Here is a 24,847-nt window from a genome sequence, read left to right on the forward strand (position 1 = left end):
TCTTGGATTGCCCGCGCTTTCAGGAACCGGATGCTTTGATTTGATGCAGAGAGTGGAGCTCTGAGACAGTACACAATCATATGATCTATAGTTTCGTCAACAAAATAATGTGAGATTTTGGGTTTTATGGTCATTAACAAGGGGAAACCACCATACTTAATGTTTCTCAAGTCTGATGTCATTCACTTTGAGGTTGATTAGTCTGTCACTTTGAGGTGGAGCCATCTTGATCAATTATCTCTAATTTTATATTTGTAGTTTGAAACTTTTATTTAGATGTTCTGTTTTCCCATAAGTGGATAGATGTATCTGCCGACATATTGAGAAAACGTTTGGAGCAAGTGATTCATTTTTGTTCTGATTTGATGCGTCTTACTTTAGGATGTTGTATGCATTAACATTGGGTTTTCTCCTAATTGTGTTTGAAAGTCTTATGGTGATGATAACTAACACATTTTCTAGTCTACCATATATATCAGTTGCGTCAAGTTAAGAGTACTCTGCAAATTGAACGAACATCATGAAACAAGATTTACAAACTGGGACATAAATGCGTTACATTTGTTACTGACAGTGACAGTGAATCATCTAAATTTAAGGTCTCTAAAAATAGTACATTTTACATAGAAGAAATAAAATTATTTCCTTCCACACAATCTGATTTGACAATATAATAGTACATCAATTATTAATAACAATAATTGATAAAAAGGATGAATGAAAAAAATGAAGAGTGTGTGTGTATGCGATGTTTGGAGAAAAAAACACACAACACGAAACACAAGGGCGGAGGAAAACGACGACGTCTTGACTCTTGAGACTGCCCCCCTCGTGCAGTCTTGAAAATCTCTCCCTCGTAAGGTTTTTGGTCAACCCCTTCCGACACCTCTTTTATTACGTGTTCTCCTCCTTGTTTTTTTTTTCTTATAAATATTTCTCACTTGATTCACCATTCTCATGATTATTACTGCTTATTTATTTTATTTTTACAAAAATCACAGGTTTCTGTTTTCACATATTAATACTCCCCCGGTCTTGATTGATGTTTAAAACATTTTACACATTTTAAAACAATGATTACTGAATTTAAATATATTTTTTTCTTTGACTAAAAAGATATTATTTAATTTTAAACTAATAACAATTCAAAATTTTAAATATTTTCAATGATTACTTTTTAAAATTTACAAAACATTAATCTTTGTGAGATAAAAAAATATCCCAAAACATCAATTTTTATGAGACCGAAGGAGTATTAATTAGTTGATCTTGGATGTTTTTCATCACATTCAGATCGATGTCCTCCATCGCTGCAAAAATGCTTGCATGTTTCACTAAACATTTTGCTCTTTCTTTCCCAAACCCAAGACTAATATTTTATTTGTTCCCTTCATTTTTCACTCCCTAGATTTTTAGTCAATTCCTATATACATCTCTAAATCCGTGTATTGACATGTTCTTTTTGTGGGTCTTGACATCACTAGCTCTCACCAATACATTGTTTTAGTATTAAGCAAGATTCAATAAATAGTAACAGTTTATTTGTCTTTCTATAATGGGTTCATTTACTATTTTCTAGATGATTGACTATCATGTGCGTATATATATATATATTTGCTTAATTTGTTACCTTTTTCTTTCTTTAATGGTAAATCAAGAGAAATAATCCTAGCTAGACCAAATCCCATGGATAACTCTATTGGGTAATCGTTTAGACTTTAGAATCTCTTCCAATTGAGAATGAAACTAGAAAGACTAGACTACTCGCTTTTATGAAAAGGCTGATGCTTACAACTAGCCCAACCCTAGATCAAAATCAATATTTTCTTCGACTAGTAAAACATATTTATTATACTATGGACTTTCCATTAACTATTGTATTCCAAAACAACGTAACTATATATTCTACAATTAGATCATCATTACAAGAATGAAGCAAAAGTTTGTATTTATATATTTTTACATAGTAAAAATCTTGTATCTTTTGATGTACTCTTAAAAGGGTGTTTCAATGTACATGGAATATATTATCATACTCGTTTACTTGAATTTCACTAATTTTCTCGTATGTGTACCCACCAAACAAGAAAAGGTGGTCTAAAGATTTTATATAAACTTTATTTGAATGCTGCACTCATTTTTTTTCCTTTTATTAAATATTCAACCTTTTGCTTTAAGGAAAAAAAGAAAGTTGGAAAATTGATAAAATATTGCTATAATATTTTTTTTTGTTATAGAAGTACGATTAAATTAAATTATATGATAGTTTAAATGATAAAATGCGCTCCTAAGTATCTATCATAACAAATGATGGGAATAATTACTAGGTTTCCATGAGTGTGTGTGCATGTGTGTTTGCCATCCTGTATATGTATATAAGCATAATTCTAAACAAAAATGTAGGTGATATACACATTAGGTGCAGCCTAGAGTTTGTGCGGTACACTTCCTTTAAATTTGAATTGTGCAAATAAATTAGTAGGTTACTATTTCTCTTCCACAATGTCCCCACCAACAACATATTATATATATTTTGCTTTTCTTATATTAACTGGCGCAGTTGTCTTCGAGACTGTCTTTTTTTTTTCTTTTTGTGCAGAACATAAAAACGAATGGGACGAAATAAGAACAAACGTGCATGGTTAATAAGAAGATCAGATCAAACGAAACAAATGGGGTTAATTGGTTTTTATAAATATTTTTTTCTAGCAACAAATAAAAAATGGAAAGAGCGATACCTCTCGTACACAATAAACAAAAAGGAAACCTACCTACAGTATATGACAAGCTAAGCACAACTGTACAAGTCTAAGATATCCAAAAGATTTTTAATTAATAACACTCTATATTCACGGCAAATCCAAGATTAACGTTTCACAACTCTTTTTACTGCGTGTATAAATAACCGCAGTATGCTATTTTAATATTAAAATAATGACTACAATATGTATTTATTGCGGTTCTACCAGTTGAACTCAGCAAACAGAATCACTATTTAAACCTTTAGTCGTAGTATCGATAAAACTGTTTCAAATAAGAAACATCACATGCAATATAAATGTTCATATAGAATTAATGATGTCATGACCCGACACATAGATTTTAAATATTGTCCTATATATATATACAGTATATACATAAATACGTCACATCCAAAAATAAAACCTAAGCACGAAGAGGGACATAGAGCCATGGTGATGGCTTCTCTCTCCTTCTCTATGCATTATAAAACACAGATCACATATACAAATAGTCACAATATGTGGCTTGTGAGGGCCCAGCTTCTTGTAGAAGGCCCGAAGTCTTATTGCGTTGAAACTCTTCTAAATATGAGTTTATACCTACTAAAGACCCATATTATATCAATTCCAAAGAATGTTTTCTCTCAAGTTATATACTAAGGTATCTATGATTATTATAGGCTATAAGATTAGGTATTTTCCATTATCATATTTTACATCCAAGTATTTACTTTATCTATATTAGTTTTATACTCCACAGAATGGTGGTCACATATTAGTTGACGGAAGGTACAATCGTTTATCGTTTTAAATGGATTCATCAACATTTTTACAAACAGACATTGGCGAAACTTTTTTAGCTACGTAAATATCACATTTTAAATGTGTAACAATGAAAAAAAACTACAACGGAATTAATTATTCAACCACTATATATTTTTTTTAATAAGATATAGGCCTATCCATCTTTAATACACAAATTATTGGTTATGCTTCGGCACAGTTAAATGCTGCAATAGCCTATATAGATCAAGTTGTGGTGTGAATGTGTTTCGCATATTTAACTGGTTGGTCGGATTGAATAAGAGGTCGAAATCAAATGTAGATGTTACTGGTGAAAATAGTACTCATGTTTATAACCTACATATATTGCCAAAAAACCAACATTACAAATGCAACAGTGAACATGAAATGTTCTCTGTGAACATGTGGTCCGTTTTGTGCATAAATAGTGTCATGATGGATATATAAAACCAAATTATGTCATCACAAAAATAACACTATAATAGTGACAATAAATTTAAGATCACGATGTTTATTAATCTTCGGAGCTAAATTTTATGTGCCTAATCATCATCACAGCTTTAATATACCAATTAAATTTGATAAATGCCAACTCACGTACATGTATAATCTGAATGGGCTTAGTGAGAATCAGGGCCGGCGCAAGTTATATCATCATAGTTATAATGGAAATCAAAGTTTTAGTTTGTACTACGATATGTGGTAATGTGGGTCCAAATATCTTTTGAGACCGAAACTAGAACATACGCATATTATATCATCATCAACTGAATTTTAATTTGCATCATATGTGGTTTATCACAACAAACATGGATAACTTACTCGGTGCGCAAAAAGTTGACGGTAGAGTTTGGGTCACCGTCAGAGAAACATGAGTTGTGTTTTCATATATATACATATATAGATTAGTATATTCCTATCAAGTATCCGTTTTTATGGAAGGAAAGCCTAGAATTTCCTAGTGAGACCATCCCTAGTTAGAAGAAAACATATTTGTCTTTAATCTAACGTACTAGCTCTCTTCAAATCGATATAATTGCATTTCGTAGCTAAAAAAAAATAAAAAATCAAGACCGTATTTGTTTTTATTTATTTATTTCACACCGACTATAATAAATAAGGTTTCAGCCCAAAATAATTGTGTTGCGCATTTTTATTCGACCAATATTTCATTCCTCTCCATAGTTCATCGATGTGAATATACAGTTGTGCCACATAACAAACAATATATATTTAGAATTGTTTGTTGTGCATAAGAATAATAATAGTAATATATAGATATTGGGTAAAGTGGAGAAAAAAAAGAAAAGGAACAGTGAGGCAGGATCTGCGGTGGGGATTTGGACATTCAATGATCTTACCGTTTGAGGGAAAGCCGACCATTGATGCGCACACCAATGCAATTGCTTCTCTCTTTTTCTTGTTCTTTTTTATAAGTAAATATCTTAATACTAATAAAACTCATAAAATAAAATGATAATTAACATATCCAATAACTAAATAATGTTTTATTTTGGTTCATTTTCCCTATTAATAATGCATGTAGAATACTAATAGACAATCAAAATCCCCAAAAAGCTTTTGCGAATACATTCCATTTTTCTCTCAGGTCCTCGTACTTGATTAACAATTTATTTTTTATTAATTATTGAATTCCCATGTGTGTTTTCAACTTTTTGTTTTTCTTGTTTATTTTATCATCAAAATTTGTTTGATGAAGACATCCATTATATGCGAATCTATATTCTGAAAAATAAGAAAAACTAGTATAAATCTAGGACAATAACTCATGACATTTAGCTCAAAACTCACAAATTCTTAAATCTCTATGTCATGTAAATTTAGGGCAATCAAGAAAGAAAAATATTATTCATCAAAAAATAAGTAATCTTCTTTCTATTTCACAAATAGTGTTATCTTTAGTCTATGACTAAATTAATCTATTAATTATACATTTATTAAATAAGAGCATAGATATATATTTAAATATTTTCTTAATTTATGTGAAATATGTCATAATAACATTTTTTATGAAACAGAGGAAATAAATTTTAATGAATACACTTGGTCTACCTTTGTAAAAAAAAAAATTCTTTTGTCAAGCTATCCAAAATATAATAGTAATATTTATGTATGTTCTTATTTTTAATCAGAACTGTGTCCTAAATTTATGCTATTTTCAATTATTTTTATTTAATTAGCTCACGAGTCAGGAAAGACGTGACAATCTTATGCAATTTATTCGTCCATATATCAGTATGTAGACTTATTATTTTAAAATTTACTGTGTATCAAAACTATTCTTCAGTCGTAAACTGATAAGAAATGGCTTCTTCTTCCCTTTTTTATTTTATTTTAAGGAAAGGCTTTAAGATAAGAAAATTTGTTTGGGAATTGGGATGAGAGCCAATCTCCGAAAAGCAGTTACGTTATCTTTGTATGATGTATCTGAACCTCATATGCTTTATGGTTTTTTTCTTTTTTTTTTTTCTTTGGGCAAATACGTTCATTTTCATATATCAAACTTGTTTCACTCATATTGGTTATAAATAAAATTTCCAATATTCCATACAGCCAATATAGTAATTAAGGTCGAATAGCTTTTCGTTATATATGTTTGCTAAGATGTCTTTGGTATTTTAGCGTATTAACGAATACTCTCCATCCAAGCCCTAATCCTCGATGCCTCAGTGGCCATTGATATATTATCTTTACTCGCATATTAACCTAGCTAGTTGTATGAATTAATATTGCATTTATTTAAGTACATATTAATCCACTGACGTGAAATGCTTTAATTAGTAGTTGTAATACAAAGAAAAAGAGGCATTCTATAATTATAAACAGAATAGAAGAGCTTGTTTTCATAGGCCTTGGATAATCTGATAATCATATCTACAACTATTAACCAAATTATATATATGAGGTTTATTATTTAACTTACTTTTTTTTTAGTCAAAAATTGCCATTAAAAATCATCATATTCAAGAGCATAGTTTACTCTCTTTTTTCAACCATATATATAGTCTGACATTGAAACTCAGTGAAATTCAGACTTTGACTATGGCATACGAACAACAATTATTCACATCATTAAATGGTATCTATTATCCAGGTATAAGAGATACTATACAAATTAAAGTTATATAGTGTAATAGTATGTTATATGTTGGTGCTGATTGTGCAGCTTTGAAAAGCTGTGATGAATTTAGTTGTGACACACGTAGTAACTCTCATCACACGAATTATGGAATAGTAGTTTGAAGTATGATAGACTATGAATTCGTCCGAAAATTAAGACATCGTACAATAATAATAATAAAATCTGAAGAAATTAAAAGAACGTAATTTGTAATTTATAATAACAAATTAATAGATTTTCAGAACATTTTAATTTGATTAAAAGTATTTTTCAATTTTAATATTCATACAATGTTTTTTACAGAAAAAAAAACAAAAAAAAATCACACAAAAACTTTTATTTAGTATCCTGAATTCCAATTAAACAGTCTTAGTCGCACTGTTTGTTTCCTAAACCATGCTTATTTTATCATAACAACCATCGTTTAAAGATTAATGTTTGAAAGTTTTTTACAAAGAATAAGGACCTACATATCTGAACGAAATAATTACTTTGCGTAGACTAATATACATTCGTATTTGACCTGCTTTTTAGTTAATTTTTTTTTTCCTTTTTCGTTAAAGTCGGTTTTTAGTTTTCACTCCGTAATTTNAAAAAAAAAAAAAAAAAAAAAAGTTTTCACTCCGTAATTTAATTCTCTCTCTCTCTCTCTCTTTGCACCCAAAGAAAATCTCTGTTTGCAAAAAAATAAAATAAAAAGACTCTCTCTCTCTCTCTCTCCCCCCCCCCATCCCATCACAATCTCCATCTCCATCTTCATCTTCATCTCCATCTCTGTCTCTTGTATAAAGATAATCCCACAAGTCTCAAAACTATTCCCTTCTCTTTCCCTCTCTCTCTCTCTCTCTCTCTCTCTTCACCATGACTGATCCTTATTCCAATTTCTTCACAGACTGGTTCAAGTCCAATCATTTTCACCATTACCCTAGTTCCTCCGCTAACCGTTCTCCTCCTCCTCTTCCTCCCTCTTCATTCTTTTTCTTCCCTCAATCCGGCGACCTCCGCCGTCAACCACCGCCACCAACTCCTCCGCCTTCGCCTCCTCTCCGTGAAGCCCTCCCTCTCCTCAGTCTCAGCCCCGCCAACAAACAACAAGACCACCATCATAACCATGACCATCTAATTCAAGAACCACCTTCCACCTCCATGGATGTCGACTACGATCATCACCATCATCAAGATGTTCATAGCCTCGATGACGATGGCCATGACGTCACCGTCGCTCTTCACATAGGTCTTCCAAGCCCTAGTGCTCAAGAGATGGCCTCTTTGCTCATGATGTCTTCTTCTTCATCTTCCTCGAGGACCACTCATCATCGTGAGGACACGAATCACAAGAAAGATCTCGACCATGATTGCAGCCACGGCGCCGCCGAAGGAGGAGAAGATGACGATGAAGATTCCGTCGGCGGAGACGGCGGCTGTAGAATCAGCAGACTCAACAAGGGTCAATATTGGATCCCTACACCTTCTCAGATTCTCATTGGTCCTACTCAGTTCTCATGTCCTGTTTGCTTCAAAACCTTCAACAGATACAACAACATGCAGGTTCTTAACTAATCATCATACTCTCGTTACTCTAATTAAATCTTTTACATATCTCTCTACGCATATGTTTCGTTTTATTTTCAATGTAAAAATCGACTCTCTTTTTTTTTTCTTCATTTTCTGAGTAACCCCAAAAGGTAAAAACCAAAGAAAATATGTTTGCTCACTAAATTTCCCTCGAAAAATGCAAAAACGTTTTCACCTTTAATCGGTAAATATAATATTTACATACTGTTTTCAAATCAATCAAAGGACGTGTCTTTGCTCACTGATGCATGAATAAATCATTGCGTTACAAAGAACCGAGAGACTTGAGACTGTGAAGACTGAGACTGAGATTTAACAAGACAGTAAATGTTCTTTATGTCTTTAGTACTTTCAAGTCTCTGTGGTTTTGCTGCTTTTCTCTACAATATTGGCAAGTGTGTCACTCTTCTTTTGTATGAGGGTCTTTAAATGTCTAACGTGTAAAATAACAGTAGTCATACAATTTCACATACCTATATATTCAATTATAATATACATAGATATATGTATGGCTTTCCATATACTCGATATATGAGCTTCATAAGATTTTGTATTGGACATACTCATCAACATCTTGTTTTCTATTTTAGGTTACTTAGCTTTGCTTACCTAAGCATGCATTGACACATCTTGTATATTTTTCTTTTCTTTTTTGTTATCGTGAAATTAATTTCTCTAATTTACATTTCAGCATTTATTTAACATCCTTATTGGATGAAATTTTGATGTCTTTTACATATGTGCTTCAAGGTTGATTGATATGCTAATTAATAAATTTATTTTCAGTGGATATATATGTATATATGCGAGTTAGAGTAATCATCAAAACATTGATCTGCTAGTCAATATATATATATATATATATATATATATATATATATATTTACGCTGGCTAGAGTAATCATTACATCTTATAGAAGACACTTGTAACTAAATTGACTAATAGACATATTATAAGCTTAAGTATCAATACGCACACTTTATGAACGCTTCGAACTTATACTACTATAAGTTATTCAAACTCTACATGATCATACATGCTTGCATGATTTTGTTTACAGATGCATATGTGGGGACATGGATCACAGTACAGGAAAGGACCTGAATCTCTAAGGGGAACGCAGCCAACAGGAATGCTAAGGCTTCCATGCTATTGCTGCGCACCAGGCTGTCGCAATAATATTGACCATCCAAGGGCAAAGCCTCTCAAAGACTTCAGAACACTTCAAACACATTATAAGAGGAAACATGGGATCAAACCTTTCATGTGTAGGAAATGTGGAAAGGCTTTTGCGGTCCGAGGGGATTGGAGAACACATGAGAAGAATTGTGGTAAGCTTTGGTATTGCATATGTGGATCAGATTTCAAGCACAAGAGATCTCTCAAAGATCACATCAAAGCTTTTGGTAATGGCCATGGAGCGTATGGTATTGATGGGTTTGATGAAGAAGATGAGCCTGCTTCTGAGGTAGAACAATNCCTTCTTTTGTATGAGGGTCTTTAAATGTCTAACGTGTAAAATAATAGTAGTAGTCATACTATTTCACATACCTATATTCAATTAATATACGTACATAGATATATCTATGGCTTTCCATATACTCGATATGAGCTTCATAAGATTTTGTATTGGACATACTCATCAACATCTTGTTTTCTATTTTAGGTTACTTAGCTTTGCTTACCTAAGCATGCATTGACACATCTTGTTATATTTTTCTTTTCTTTTTTTTTGTTATCGTGAAATTAATTTCTCTTTTTTTGCTTCAAGGTTGATTGATATGCTAATTAATAAAATTATTTTCAGTGGATATATATATATATATATATATGCTGGCTAGAGTAATCATTACATCTTATAGAAGACACATGTAACTAAATTGACTAATAGACATATTATAAGCTTAAGTTTCAATACGCACACATTATGAACGCTTCGAACATATACTACTATAAGTTATTCAAACTCTACATGATCATACATGCTTGCATGATTTTGTTTACAGATGCATATGTGGGGACATGGATCACAGTACAGGAAAGGACCTGAATCTCTAAGGGGAACGCAGCCAACAGGAATGCTAAGGCTTCCATGCTATTGCTGCGCACCAGGCTGTCGCAACAATATTGACCATCCAAGGGCAAAGCCTCTCAAAGACTTCAGAACACTTCAAACACATTATAAGAGGAAACATGGGATCAAACCTTTCATGTGTAGGAAATGTGGAAAGGCTTTTGCGGTCCGAGGGGATTGGAGAACACATGAGAAGAATTGTGGTAAGCTTTGGTATTGCATATGTGGATCAGATTTCAAGCACAAGAGATCTCTCAAAGATCACATCAAAGCTTTTGGTAATGGCCATGGAGCGTATGGTATTGATGGGTTTGATGAAGAAGATGAGCCTGCTTCTGAGGTAGAACAATTAGACAATGATCATGAGTCAATGCAGTCCAAATAGTTTATATAAATTAGTATCAGTACTTACTTAGTAATTCGGTATATATTAATTATAAGAAACCTAAATCTATGGACCAAGTTTTGATGGAGGTAGGGCTTTCCAAAGTAAAAGCTATACCATCTAATTGATCATAGAAAAAAATGAATCAAGATTACTTGGAAATTTTTAAATTGTATTTCTAGCTTTCTAGTTAAATTTATTGCAAGAAAATGTAGCACTCTAACATATGAGGTTTCAATGGTTTCTATTTGTATATATTATTTTTCATTTCATTAGTTTTTACCTTTCGTTTTGAAGAATAATTAGATAAATTTTAAACGTTTGGATTATATTTGTTAGGATGGTAAAAGACTAGAAAAGTAGATGCTATACATCCATGCATGCATTATGTTAAGAATTTCTCTATATATACGATAGTCTAGATCAAAATGAATATTTCCAATCTTTAATTTGAGTAATATATATTAGATTCTAGTTTTTTTTTTGTTCCCAAAAGATATTTATTTTCTGGTGGAGTTTTATCTTTGAAGTTATTGTATAAGAATACTTATGATACTTAATTGTCTAGTGACATCATGGAGAATAATGAGAGAATGGACACTAGAGAATATTACTACTCAAGTGCAGACCTTTATTAGGAAGATTAAATACCAATTTATATTCTTTGATAGTTTTGGTTGTTTTGAAATAATGTGTTGAGGATGTTATAATACATAAAATTTATACATGTATATGTGGTTTTCGTTAATATTTTTATCAAAATGTTCCAAACCGGTAGCACATAATTTTTAAAATATATATATATATATATATATGTATATAATATCATTCGAATAGAGTTAATTAATTAATACGTTGTGATTGAATACCAATTTCATAGCAAATAGTTGCAAAAAGCTACGGTCGTTCGTCGGTTTTTCCTTTTTAGTTACATATATGTATATATTACCCTAATTAAATAACCAACAGTAGAAACACTTCAGAACTTGTTTGTATATAGTGTGTTTGCCAAATACCTTGTGTTACATAGCAATTATGGTTCTATAGACTACAGTAACAGGTTTTTTGAAAAATGGAACGAAACGTACTTGAAAAATGAAACGTTTAAAATTAGAGACCTTATATAATAAACTGCTTTTCTTTCCAAAACAATTGCTAATTTGTATAATATTTTTAATTAATTGTTTTGAATACATAAATTGGAAATATAAAACGTTCCCGCTAATAATCGTAATATATGACATGTTATACACTTTGTTCATTAAAATTTTTTGTTGGATTCATTCTCATAAAATTGTCCTATAAATGCAGTGATGGTCAGACTAACTTTCGAATTAAAATTCACCAAAGGAATATTGCATATGTTAACGTGCATGCAGCCTATATTTGAACGATTTCTTTATCTTACTATATAAAGCAAACCAAAATCACCGGAGATTGTCTTATTATTCTAGTTACAGTTTTTGTTGTGTGTCAGTTTGTTGGTAATGTAGAATTCAAGATCCAATTTGGATATGATTGTGTAACTAAGATTACAGTTAAAGAGAGGCTTTCGTTCCTGCAAAGAGCTTTTCAATATGCTCCTTTTTTTTTGTTTTTCTCCTCTCCTTTTTGTTAGTGGACAGACATATTTGCTCGTTGAAGGAACATTACACCTTTTTTTTATCTATATATGATTCACTTTTAAAATCCTATCTTAAAATTCGAAACCAGATGATCATCTCTCGACTTAGGCATGTTTAGCAAAATATATCTCGACTTAGGCATATACGCACACAGAGATTGACCTAATTTTCGTTTATGTATAAACAGTGAATATTCCTTCAGTTACTGTATTTGCATACGTATGCATGCAGTCATGTATGTACACGTGTATGTATGTACATGTATGTGATGATCAATGGGTGAAGAAGGGGCACAAAGTAATGTGAAGGAGAGTAATAAAAAACAAAAGAGAAGAGAGTGGAGCCCTAAGGGTGTGATGGGTTGGGCAGATTTGGGAGCAAAGATTGATGGTATCAACAGTTCTTTTTTTTTTCTCTCTCACTTACTGTTATTTGATTTGACATCTCATTTTTTCCTTTGACCATCTCTCTAAATTTCTCTCTCTACAACTCTCACACAAATGACCGAACTTTCATCATCTCCTCCAATCAAAACCCACATGCTTGCCTCTTTTGTATTCATTTCATATGTTACATTAACTGTACGTCTCCCCTGTTATTTACCGTACTTTGATCCGTAAACCATGTGAATTGTCATTTTGTTTTGTTCTAATTGTATTTATAATTCTGGTTATTTGTTAAGGATAAACATAAAATTAATACGCTGATGCACGGAGAACATTTGAACAAGGCCCGTTGTTTTAGAGAGGTATATACATACATGTAATGTATATAAGGATTGTTTTTTACATTGGTCACAAGCTGGAATTAAACAGTAGAAAATCTGGAAAAGTTATGAACGCACATCTTTAAATTATGTAGGATTCAGACAACATTTATTGCCAATCAATATCCTACCCCTTTGTTGGGAGAAATAGACCATCCCTACCTCTCTTCCTTTGACCCCTCTCTCATCTTCCCAACACTTCTCCAGAAATTTCTACCGATATTTATATATGTTGGTTCATCTTTAATGCTTATAATGCCGTAAAATGTAAGTGATCATGCGTTGACAGATATAACATGCAAGTACCAAGTAGTAAAAGTTTTCACTAGTGGCTTAAAAACTAACGTTTTTTATACAGGGTAGAAAACCTCTAGATCAACTTTAATCAGTTTATTATATTTTTTGGAGTCTACGTATTATAGCTTTATGATTAAGCTATAAAACAAGCCCAACAGTTTGTAAATCACTTTGTAAAAGTTAAATTGAAAAGTTGTTAAAAGCAAGAAATACACTTTTCTATAAATAATTATATATATGAATCATATAATTTATCTTAGATAGTCTCTGAATTTAATTTTACAACTTAGTTATAAGCATTGCTATCTAAATTATATCTCTCATTTATTTAGAAATTTATATCCAGTTAAAGTTTTATAAGCACATGTTTACATTCCTATTAAAATAGATAGATGAGAAACAGAAACATAAAAATAAATGGGAAATTATCGAATTATAAGCTAAAAAGAAGTTTTCGAATATCGAAACTGAATTGTTCTCTGTGAGTGTGCATTTATCTAAAAGACATTTTCAAAATCCGAGCAATATATAATTGGATTTTTCTACTGTTGCCGGAAGGAATCCGAACATTGGACTTCACTTCTTCCGTAATTATGCTGTTACATTTTTATTTATTTTAATTTTTGTTGTGTGAAAGGGTTACATTAACTATTTTATTTATAAAACCTAAGTTTATACATTGGTTGTTTTAACGTAGACATTTTTTCTTGTCTGACAAAAACTTAAATAAAAGGCCTTAATTCCTGCTTTTTAAAATCCCGAAGCTATATTCTAAATCCGTTCGATATTTTAATAACTTTACCATTTCCTATGTTAATGTCGAGAAATGCAAATATATATGTAAATTAGTAACTCGATTACTGTTCATATTCCAAGGCTGATCTGAAGGAGACAGCTTTGTCTGCCGTGGCTCAAATCTCCATCTCCCACATTTAATTTAATATGGACACACACGTACGTACACTGTATATATATTTTATTATGGAAGAAAAAACTTCTTTTGACGTATTCCTTTTGTCTATATACATTATCGTAAATGAAGGAAAAATATAATTTTTGAGTATTAAAAATTATACTATTAAGTATCACATAAAGAAGATTAATGTAGCTATCTATGATTTTCGACAACTTTGTTTGTAGGAGGCCCCAACATGCAAAAGATAAAGGGAGAAAGAGGCCAAATTGAGCTTGACTCATGATTAATCACGGGTACCTCAAAAGAGCAAACAAAAAAATGAAGAAATTATTTTCATATATATATATATATTCATTCAAAAAAAATTATATAAACCAACATATATTGACATAAGAAATTAAACAACATATACATATATATATATACACATAACTATTATTATGGAATATTACAATTAGATTAGTATAATATAACATTCTCTATTATATTAGATCACAAGTGAAAAAATGACCTATAAGAGGGCATTATGTAGGTTTGATATATGTGCCATTTTTTAAAATCCAATTCTTAAACACTGAAAAAGAGTAAGAAAGTTTATTGAGAATCAAATTATCTTCAAATTTTCATTCTCAANTGAATCAATTATTTTCATATATATATATATATATATATATATATATATATATTCATTCAAAAAATAATTATGTAAACCAACATATATCGACGTAAGAAATTAAACAACATATACATATATATACATAACTTTTTATTATAGAAGTATATATATTACAATTAGATTAGTATAATATAACATTCTCTATTATATTAGATCACAAGTGAAAAAATGACCTATAAGAGGGCATTATGTAGGTTTGATATATGTGCCATTTTTTTTAATCATGAGTCAAGCTCAATTTGGATTAGCATAAAATAACATTCTCCAACTTTGAAGACATTTGAACATGAATGTCTCAATCATGAGTCTCAAATTATCTTCAAATTTTCATTCTCCAACTTTGTCAGATAATTTTGTTTATTTATAAATAATTTCAATGATTGTTTTAGTTTTTCTACAAAGATTATTTTCCTTGTAAATGATTTTGTAATCAGATCTCAATTTTATAAAATTTTAAAGTTAAATTGTATACGTACTTAAATAATTTGTTTTGGCCCTTGTCATTTCTAGATTTCAATTTAACAATTAAAACAAGAATCAGCTTGAAATAAACTTAACAATTATATTCAACCAGCTGTTCACATGCATTATTAGTCGATCGATCGCGCTATCAAACCTGTGATGCTATTAACAGTACATAATATAAAATTTAAAAACAATATACCATTTGGCGATGTAATTATGGTAAATATTCTTATATAAAACACTTCTTTCTTGTGATACAAATAATATATTATATAATCGTTAGAGATGAGGTTTCGTTAGCTCTCGTGATGATTGTCCGAGCGTGTTCTTTTGTCCATATTCTTTATTTGATCAACTTTAATTTTTCTACTCCTGTTAAAGCTATTTGATCATTATGCCTTGTAGATTCTCCAAGTTGTATGTAGTGTTGGGTTTCTTTCACCAGCGAATATTATCTCAAGGAAATATAAAAAGGTTCAGGAAAACTATACATATTACAAAACACTTTTTTCTCTCAAGCTTTATTTTCTTATAGTAATATTTATAATCTTTAAACAAAAAACAAAAAAACACTATTAGAATCCGAAACATCATCTATTGGGGATCTTCGAAAACTATAAGTTTTCAGATACATACTATGCTATACTGTAAAATGTAAATGAAATGATAGTTCGTATTTATAGAACACATATTTTCCGAATGGTTCAATCTCAGTGACACTTTTTTCAAATAGAAAAAGAAGTTTTCATATATTGATATATACGTATCATTATTATACACATATATGGCTGTATATGTGTGCAAAGCAATGAAGCTAGAGCGTGAGATCATCACAGAACGTAGGGGCAGATGATATCAGGAGAAAGAAATAGAAACAAAAAAAGGTGGAAGAAAATCAAATACAGTATGATATTTTTATTTTTTAGATTAGAGAAAAAATATAATACTATTTATTATTTATATATATATATGATTGGACATGGCATCGACTTTTGTCTTTCCAATTACTTTGAGGAGAGATTCTATTTTGAGGTTATATATATATATGATTGGACATGGCATCGACTTTTGTCTTTCCAATTACTTTGAGGAGAGATTCTATTTTGAGGTTATATATATATATGATTGGACATGGCATCGACTTTTGTCTTTCCAATTACTTTGAGGAGAGATTCTATTTTGAGGTTAACATAACTCCAAAGACAATACCCACACTCACTCTTTTCCCTCATTTTCCTAATTTTACCCATCAACCTTTTCTACATTAATTACCCTAAAAGTGTGTATTTATATACATCCCTACATTATTGTTCTTACTGTCTATACTGTGACATATTAACCAATTTAAAGTATTGTTTCCAACAACATTTCAACGCTAAAAGAAACAAAGAAAAAAAGAATTGGTAGTACAATAATTTTTTTAAGTTCACCATAAAATATTGTAAATTTGAGTAACTTAGATATTTACGATACAAGTTTTAGAAATCGTTGGTTTTATGAGACGATATTGCCCTACAGAAATTTACATTCCGATTTAAAGACATAGTAATAATTTTGTATTCTTAGTCAGATGATCAGATCAAATATTAAAATATTAGGTTAATTTTGACGATATCAAAAATCTCATTAATTTGAAACCTACAAGATACACTATTTAATTCACCTTTGATGCATATATATATATATATATATATATATATATGCTTGCTTGATTGGAAGATGACACAGTCAATTTCATCAAGTGGTTAGATTGGTCAACTGTATTTTCACATTTATAGTTTCGGTATGTTACTTCCGTTTGCAATATATATTGACAACAAGAAAAAAATGGACCACATAACATAAGTAAATTGTCAGTGAAGGTATTTTCATTCAGGTACTCTTTTCTTTTATGAACAGTGTGGAATTTGATAAGAGCAGGTATGTTATCCTCTCTCTCACATAATTTTTTTTTTTCAATTTGCTCGTTTATTTTGTTTTTCCTTTATTTTTGTCTTTTATTTTCAACCCTCTCTTTTTGTCTGCAACAATGTGCTTTAAGTGAAATATGTCTTTATCTACTTTCCCATACCTCCTTTGTTTTCTTTTTTGTTCAATTACTTTTCATGAAACCAACCAAAATTAAAAGATGAATTTCTTACTGTTCTTTTTAAAAAGAAAAGCTACTTGGTCATATTTTCCTTTTTGTAAGGGGTATTTGGTTATTTTTTTATATTTTGTTTTTTTTCTTCTAATGAGTACTATTATATAGATAGACCCAAAAATAGGACCACATCTGCGTGTTAATTACTAGGTGAGTTCGACTATGCTTGTAATTTTTCTTTTGAAAATAATGATGTTTTATGATATAGTAATCAAAGATGTGTATATAATAGACATAAAAACTTGAGTTTGGATATTTTATAAATTATTTTGTGAATTATATTATCTCTTTGTAATCTGATACTAGCTAGTTTCGTTCCAATAATCCACAGATGTAGTCATATAGAAATAGTTAAAAAAAAAGAAAGATCACAGCTATCGAAATTAGTTTCAACCGACGATGCACTTCCCCAAACGCTTAGCTACCATGGAAAAATCACTACAACAAATATGTACATTGATAGCAGACGGATATAGCTCATTTTCCGTCACTGCTATGAAAGATGAGATTTTTTTTCGCTTACTTTTTAATAGCATCTTATTAACGCTATGATAGGAAAATTATGTAGCGGGAAACAAAAGTGACTTTTGTCCGCCAATACTTAGTGAAATTATTCACTTAATCGCCAAATAAAAAAAAAACCCAAAAACTCGACACACTCTCTCTCTCTCTCTCGTTACAACCTAAGCTCAACCTAAGAAGATTTCTTCTTCTAAATTCTCTGTGTGTGCTCAAATTCTTCTAAATTTCTTATCAATTCTTCAGTTTTATCGCCGTTTGTGAAAAGCCCCAATTTCGCCGTTTGTGAAAAGCCCCAATTTCGCCCTAAATCTCCATATCCATCGCAATTGATAGCTCGAATCCATTTTTGAGGCATGTCTTTCTTCTTCCTCCTAATTTCGTTATTTGTTTCGATTATTTGTGATTTCAAACAGCTTTTGATTTCGATAAGGGTCAGATTTAGTTATCTGTTTTGTTAGGGTTCGATTTATCTAGATTTATTTCGTTATCTGTTTTTTAGGGTTCGATTATTTACAGATTTTGAGAATGTGGAGTTTCGAATCCATCTGTTTTGTTAGGGTTCGATTATTTACAGATTTGACTCAAAAATAGCTTTTGGATTTGAGTATTTGCGCCTTCATAAACTGAACGATTTTTTTTTTTTCCCAAGTGTTGGTGATTGAAATGTTGGGGAACTGAAGCTTCTCATTTCTCTGTACTCACACAACAGGTTAGTATCACTCAACCAATAGTTAAACATTATTATTACACACGAATATTGGTGATTGCTATGTTTTGTCCTTTGAGTCTGATTCGTATAAATAGTGATTAGATTAGTGAGATTTTACACAGTTAGATATTGGTTTAAGAGCATCTGTATGTGTCTGAAGTAGTGCAGTATTGTCTGAATTGTTGCTTAATGTGAGCTTTGTATAATATGTATCTCTATTTTATCTATAAAGGTTAAAATTTATATTATAACATATAATGTTGGACAAGGCATGGGTGCATCTATGCAGGTAAGGAATTATATTTCATAATTAGGTTTTATTTTGGGTTTGGATACTTTAAGATGTTCTTTTAGTTATGATTTTTTTCTTTAATTATCCATTGAAGAGCTGATCCTGGTTATAAAAGTGGAGCTTGGAAATTTGTAAGGGATGTGTCTGCGGCTTTAGGTGACATAGAAATGATAATATGTCCTTGTAAAGACTGTCGTAATGTAGTACGACAGTTAAACAGTGTTGTGGTTGAGCATCTTGTAATAAGAGGGATGGATGAGGCATACAAGGTGCATAGTGATTGGTATCATCATGGAGATGTGAAGTCAGTAGATGAATTTCAAAGTAAACCAACTCAGTGGAATGAGGAAGTTTTTGAGTTATATAAAGCTGCTGAATTTTTTGATCAAGAGTTGGCTTTTAGAGGTGACTTAGCTGACCAACCTGTGGGCGACTTAAGTGAGATTGCAGAGGGTGAGGACCAACAAGAGGATGAGTTCCTTGCAAAGATCCGGGATGCTGAAACCCCACTATACCCTAGCTGTTCAAACCACAGCAAGTTATCGGCTATTGTGACTTTGTTTAGGATTAAGACACATAATGGCTGGTCGGATAAGAGCTTCAATGAACTGCTTCAGACATTGCCAAGCATGTTGCCAGATGGTAATGTCTTTCACACATCATTGTATGATGTCAAGAAATTTTTAAAGAGCTTTCATATGGGATATGAAAAGATCGACGCATGTGTTAATGATTGCTGCCTCTTCAGAAAGAAGTTAAAGAAGCTTGATAAATGTCCCAAATGTAATGCTTCACGGTGGAAGACTAATAAGCGGACTAATGAGGTAAAGAAAGGTGTCCCACAGAAAGTATTAAGATATTTTCCAATTATACCAAGGCTGAAGAGAATGTTCAGATCAGAGGACATGGCTAAGGACTTACGGTGGCATTACACTAACAAGAGCACTGATGGAAAACTTCGACATCCAGTAGATTCTGTTACATGGGCTCAGATGAATGAGAAGTATCCTTCATTTGCAGCTGAAGAAAGGAACATACGGCTTGGGCTGTCCACAGATGGATTTAATCCATTCAACATGAAGAATAGTAATTATAGTAGCTGGCCTGTGCTATTGGTAAACTACAATTTGCCTCCTCACCTTTGTATGAAGAAGGAGAATATAATGTTGACATTATTGATTCCTGGTCCACAACAACCAGGTAATAATATTGATGTCTACCTAGAACCTCTTATTGAGGATTTGAATCATCTGTGGAAGAATGGAGAGCTAACGTATGATGCTTTTAGTAAAAGTACATTTACTCTAAAGGCAATGCTTCTCTGGACCATTAGTGATTTTCCTGCGTATGGAAATCTTGCTGGTTGTAAAGTAAAAGGTAAAATGGGATGTCCTATGTGTGGGAAAAATACTGATAGTATGTGGTTGAAGTTTAGCAGGAAACATGTCTACATGTGTCATAGAAAAGGTTTGGCTCCAACACACAGATATAGGGAAAAGAAGACTTGGTTTGATGGAAAAGTTGAGCATAGGAGAAAGTCAAGAATTTTAACTGGTCATGAAGTTCATCAGAATCTGAAAAACTTCCAAAATGATTTCGGAAATGTGAAAAAGGCTGGGATGAAGAGAAAGAGAACTGTCTATAAAGAACCAGTGTTTGACAGTGATGATGATGAAAGTGAATCCGATGAAGATGAGGAAGTAGAAGTAGATGAAGATGAGTTATCAAGGTGGAAGAAAAGATCCATTTTATTTACTCTGCCTTATTGGGAGGATCTACCAGTACGGCATAATTTGGATGTAATGCACATAGAAAAGAATGTGACTCACAGCATTGTATCCACATTGTTGCATTGTGGAAAATCTAAGGATGGTCTTAATGCTCGTAAGGATCTTCAACATCTTGGTCTAAGAANAAGTGATGCTCCAGCATTTTTAACAAATCCAGATGAAGATCACCTCGCCAAGCTTTTAGGACCTGACAATTCTGGTAGGCTGAGGGCAATGGGTAGAGGCATGAGTAAGACCAAATTAGCTTGTTTACAAATGCAGAGCAAGTGTATGGCTGAAATGGAAGAGCGGCAAGTAAAATTAGTAAAACAGGTCAATGCCTTGGAAAGTGAACTTGGCAGAATCAAGAATCAGGTTAGATACTTAAGAGTTCTCTACTATTCATCAGCCAGTTAGAGTAATATAAATTGATGTTATTTTTGTTTATGTTACAGAGACCAGAAGCTGAAATGGATGAAAACTCAGCTGCAAGAGTAACATATTCTTACTTCTTTTCATATCAGCTAAGTGATTCTTCTTAGTGTCGTTTATGATTCTTAGTTGCTCATGAAATTGTTGCAGAGTGTAAACAAAAGAGCACATCCTAAGTGTGTGTTTGTTGATTGGTCTGACATTGATGAAAATGTTGGTGAGGGTCGGATTCTTTCTTCTGATCCGGATGACATAGTGAATGACTGTCGTCTTGGCCCTTATGATCTCAAAGTGTTAGTTGAAGCTGCATATAAACCAGATGCATTTCTATGGAGACCTGCACAAAAGATCTTTCATATGAAAGAAGCTGTTGGACATATAATCGCATGGCCAACTGATAAGTGTAGACTGGTAGACAACAACATCCAAATGGAAGACATTGCCCCTATGGTATTTATAATTTCTAGCAATGTGTTAGCAATGTATTACCCCTGTCTATAATGCTAATTAATTATATTGGATTTGTTTACTGATTGTGTTTAACAGGGTATACAAGGAAACAAATGTAAACTATTGGATTTGTCTAAGGGTGACGTCATTGTTGCTGAGGGGCGTTGGGAGACACAAGAACCAAGTGCGTTGGTTAACGGAATTCCTCTTGGACCAAAAGCAGTTAAAGTATTTGTGGATTCAGTAAAGCAGCCTGATACATCACTATGGAGACCTACAGCTGAAATGTCATTTCTTGAGGACTGTTTGATGGCTTACGTATCTTGGCCCCTGAGTAAGGTTGATTTTGAAAATCCCTCAACTCCAACTGGTCAGAATGCTACATCACATGCTTCTTTGTCTGCATCAAAGGCCAAGTCTGCAGCCACAGCTTCTAAGTCTGCTACAGAGTCCAAAACTTCAGCAACAGCTTCAAAGGCTGCATCGCAGGCCAAATCTGCATCTATGTCTTCTAAGTCTGCATCTGGTTCTGAGTCTCCTGTTGATGATGCAACGGGTCCAATATCACCAATAAAGAATACTTTACCATCACAGTCTCCTCTCAGGAAGTCTCCAGTAAGTGTTTTCATATGTTATGAAGTTGTTTTTGTTAATTATATGATGACTGATGGTTTATATTGTAAACATGGCAGCGCATTAATAAAGTTATTTCCAAGGAGAATAAGAAGTGCAAGTTGATGGATTTAACTGAAAAGAATAGGGTTGTGGCTGAAGGACGATGGGGAACAAATGATCCAGAACATAAGGTTCACTTTACTCGCTTGGGTTCTAATGCAGTTAAAGTGTGGATAGATGTTGTGAAGGTGAAAAATGTAAAAGTTTGGAGGCCATCCGATGAAATAGAGATTATTGAAGATGCACTTAGCTCCTGCATTGCTTGGCCAGAGAACAAGGTCATTATGTCTTAAACTGATGGTTTTATTGTGTAATGTTAAGTACTTGAGATTGCTTGTTTATTTTGGATGTTCTTGAGACTTTGATGGTAAACTGATGTTCTTGAGACTTTTGTTATGTATTTTGGATCTGAGACGTTTATTAATCAGATTTTATGAGATTTTATAAAACAGGTTATGTGTGCTATAATCACATATCAGAAAATGCTATAAAAGTACAGGTAAACGTTATGATAAAAGAATATACCATAGCACAGTAAACAAGATAAAACAGCATTTCGCAACAGCTATATTAGATATGTATAACATAGCACGAAAAATTAAATATTGTATAAATTTTTGCAAAATTATAATCTTGATAATACAGCAGTTTATTAGAGCTATGCTATAAAACTATAACATAGCACGAAAAAACAAATGTTGTATAAATTTTTTCAAAATTATGATCTTGATAATATAGCAATTTCTTAAAGCTATGTTATATTTTTATAACATAGCATACGTAATAAGTGCTATTGTATATGGGGTACATATAATAACAGTGCCCTAAAACAGCGCTCATGAAAACGCTATCAAAGACCTATGATAGCGTTTTTCTCTGGTTAACAATGTGCATATTTGTTGTAGTGAATCCATATCTTTTTTAGTTATAAGCAAATGTAAATCTCTAGATCTGTGTGATGATGAATATTAGTAGTACTTAATATATATATATATCGGTAAAAATAAAACCATTAATCAAGAATTTTGGTCTCGGAACTCATAACAAAAGGGTACGTTCACGTTGGGACTAATGTGAAAGACAAAATACGAGAGGGATGGGTTTATGAATTATGAAGAACCCCATACTTACAATAAAAAAATTTACCTTCCAAAGGGGAAGCAATCAATTTGGAGATGAAGTGTATGTCCATCTTCTAAACATTCCATCCATCATAAAGTCAAAACCCTAAATTTCAGTTCCAAAAAATTGATCGTTTTTTCCCGATGCATGCACATGTACCACTTTAATTGCATTCACGTGTCATGGTGGATGGTGATCATCTATGATGTGCATGCCCAAAAACAAGTTATTCACTGTGTATTACCTTTTTATAGAAATTCAAAACTTGCAATATATATTTATAATGAATGCTTGATCAACTGTTTACGAGATATTGTCAAATTTTCCATGGTTATATAACTTTTTTCGTTTTATGAGGATATTGAATTCATATCAAATTAAAGAGATATGGAGCTTTGACAAAATTTTGAGGTATTTTGTGATTTTATTATGATCCAAAGCAACACTTGAAATATCATCAAGCTAAGGACACGATAATTTAGCCCAAAGGATTAGTTAATCTTGTCAAATTTATTATTGTTAATTGAACGACAACAAATCAACCAAAATAACAGATTGAGTTCCCCATAATCTGAATGTTCCGGTCTCAAGCCCAAACCGAAACTAAATCGGGCCTTATGATTCGATTTGTATGTCAATAGTCCAGCCCATATTCAGATAAAACAGATTATGACTCTCTTTGGTGCATCCATGTCCACAGATCATCTGATCTGATACATCACTGACGTTACCATGTCCACAGCTCATCTGATGAATCACTGACATAACGTCAGTCACAACACATGTAGATCTTAGTTTCAGTTCTTTAGCTTAGATACGCAACAGTAACAATATCTCTAAGCCACAAAGATTCAAGTGGACCTACCTAACATAAAGAATCTTCCACAATTTGTTTTTAGTAACAGTCGTAAACTTCTTAAACACGTCATTATAGCCAATAATAATACCTATTTTTACATATTCCTCACTCGGTTAACTGGATTGATTCATACTGATTCAAGTTTCTTCTTTAAAGTTCAAACTTGAAATAATGGAAAAAACTGTAACCCTAAAACTTGATCTACCTCTGTTACACTTCCCCATTTCTCGGAAACCTAATTCGATTCCGTCTCCGATTCTTCGATTCTCGAGCTTCAATCGTTACAAGAAACGTTCTTTTCTTGCATCGTCTTCGCGTCTAGGGTTCGAAACAGAGACCAAGACTACCGAGTCAGGGAGCCATGGCGTGATAATGGAGAACAGTATCCTTGGAAGAAGATTGCTCGG

The 24,847-nt window shown here is 32.0% G+C and overlaps 2 protein-coding genes across 3 annotated transcripts; both read left to right on the forward strand.

Moving 5' to 3' along the window:
• Positions 7,425-11,343, forward strand: LOC104792063 (zinc finger protein WIP2-like). 2 transcript variants are annotated; one of them, XM_010518089.1, is made up of 3 exons: positions 7,425-8,235; positions 9,324-9,731; positions 10,678-11,343. In XM_010518089.1, exons 1-3 carry the CDS (start codon positions 7,549-7,551, stop codon positions 10,720-10,722), a joined length of 1,140 nt encoding a protein of 379 aa, XP_010516391.1. In that variant the 5' UTR covers positions 7,425-7,548; the 3' UTR covers positions 10,723-11,343. The 2 variants fall into 2 exon arrangements, with proteins under 2 accessions (XP_010516391.1, XP_010516392.1); XM_010518090.1 differs by lacking the exon at positions 9,324-9,731 and having other exon boundaries at positions 10,270-11,343.
• LOC104699184 lies at positions 18,357-21,319 on the forward strand. The gene is made up of 2 exons (XM_010414519.2): positions 18,357-18,841; positions 19,228-21,319. The coding sequence occupies exon 2, from the start codon at positions 19,301-19,303 to the stop codon at positions 21,317-21,319; it is 2,019 nt and encodes a 672-aa protein (XP_010412821.1). The 5' UTR covers positions 18,357-18,841; positions 19,228-19,300.

This window comes from Camelina sativa, chromosome 6 (genome assembly GCF_000633955.1).
Source record: "Camelina sativa cultivar DH55 chromosome 6, Cs, whole genome shotgun sequence".
In the NCBI taxonomy this organism is placed as follows: Eukaryota; Viridiplantae; Streptophyta; class Magnoliopsida; order Brassicales; family Brassicaceae; genus Camelina; species Camelina sativa.

What these genes read in the sequence shown, in the direction of transcription:
- LOC104792063 (XM_010518089.1), top strand. Translation starts at nt 7,549, where the DNA reads ATGACTGATCCTTATTCCAATTTCTTCACAGACTGGTTCAAGTCCAAT. An exon ending in ACAGATACAACAACATGCAG is followed by an intron (nt 8,236 to 9,323) that starts GTTCTTAACTAA and finishes TTTTGTTTACAG; the next exon opens with ATGCATATGTGGGGACATGG.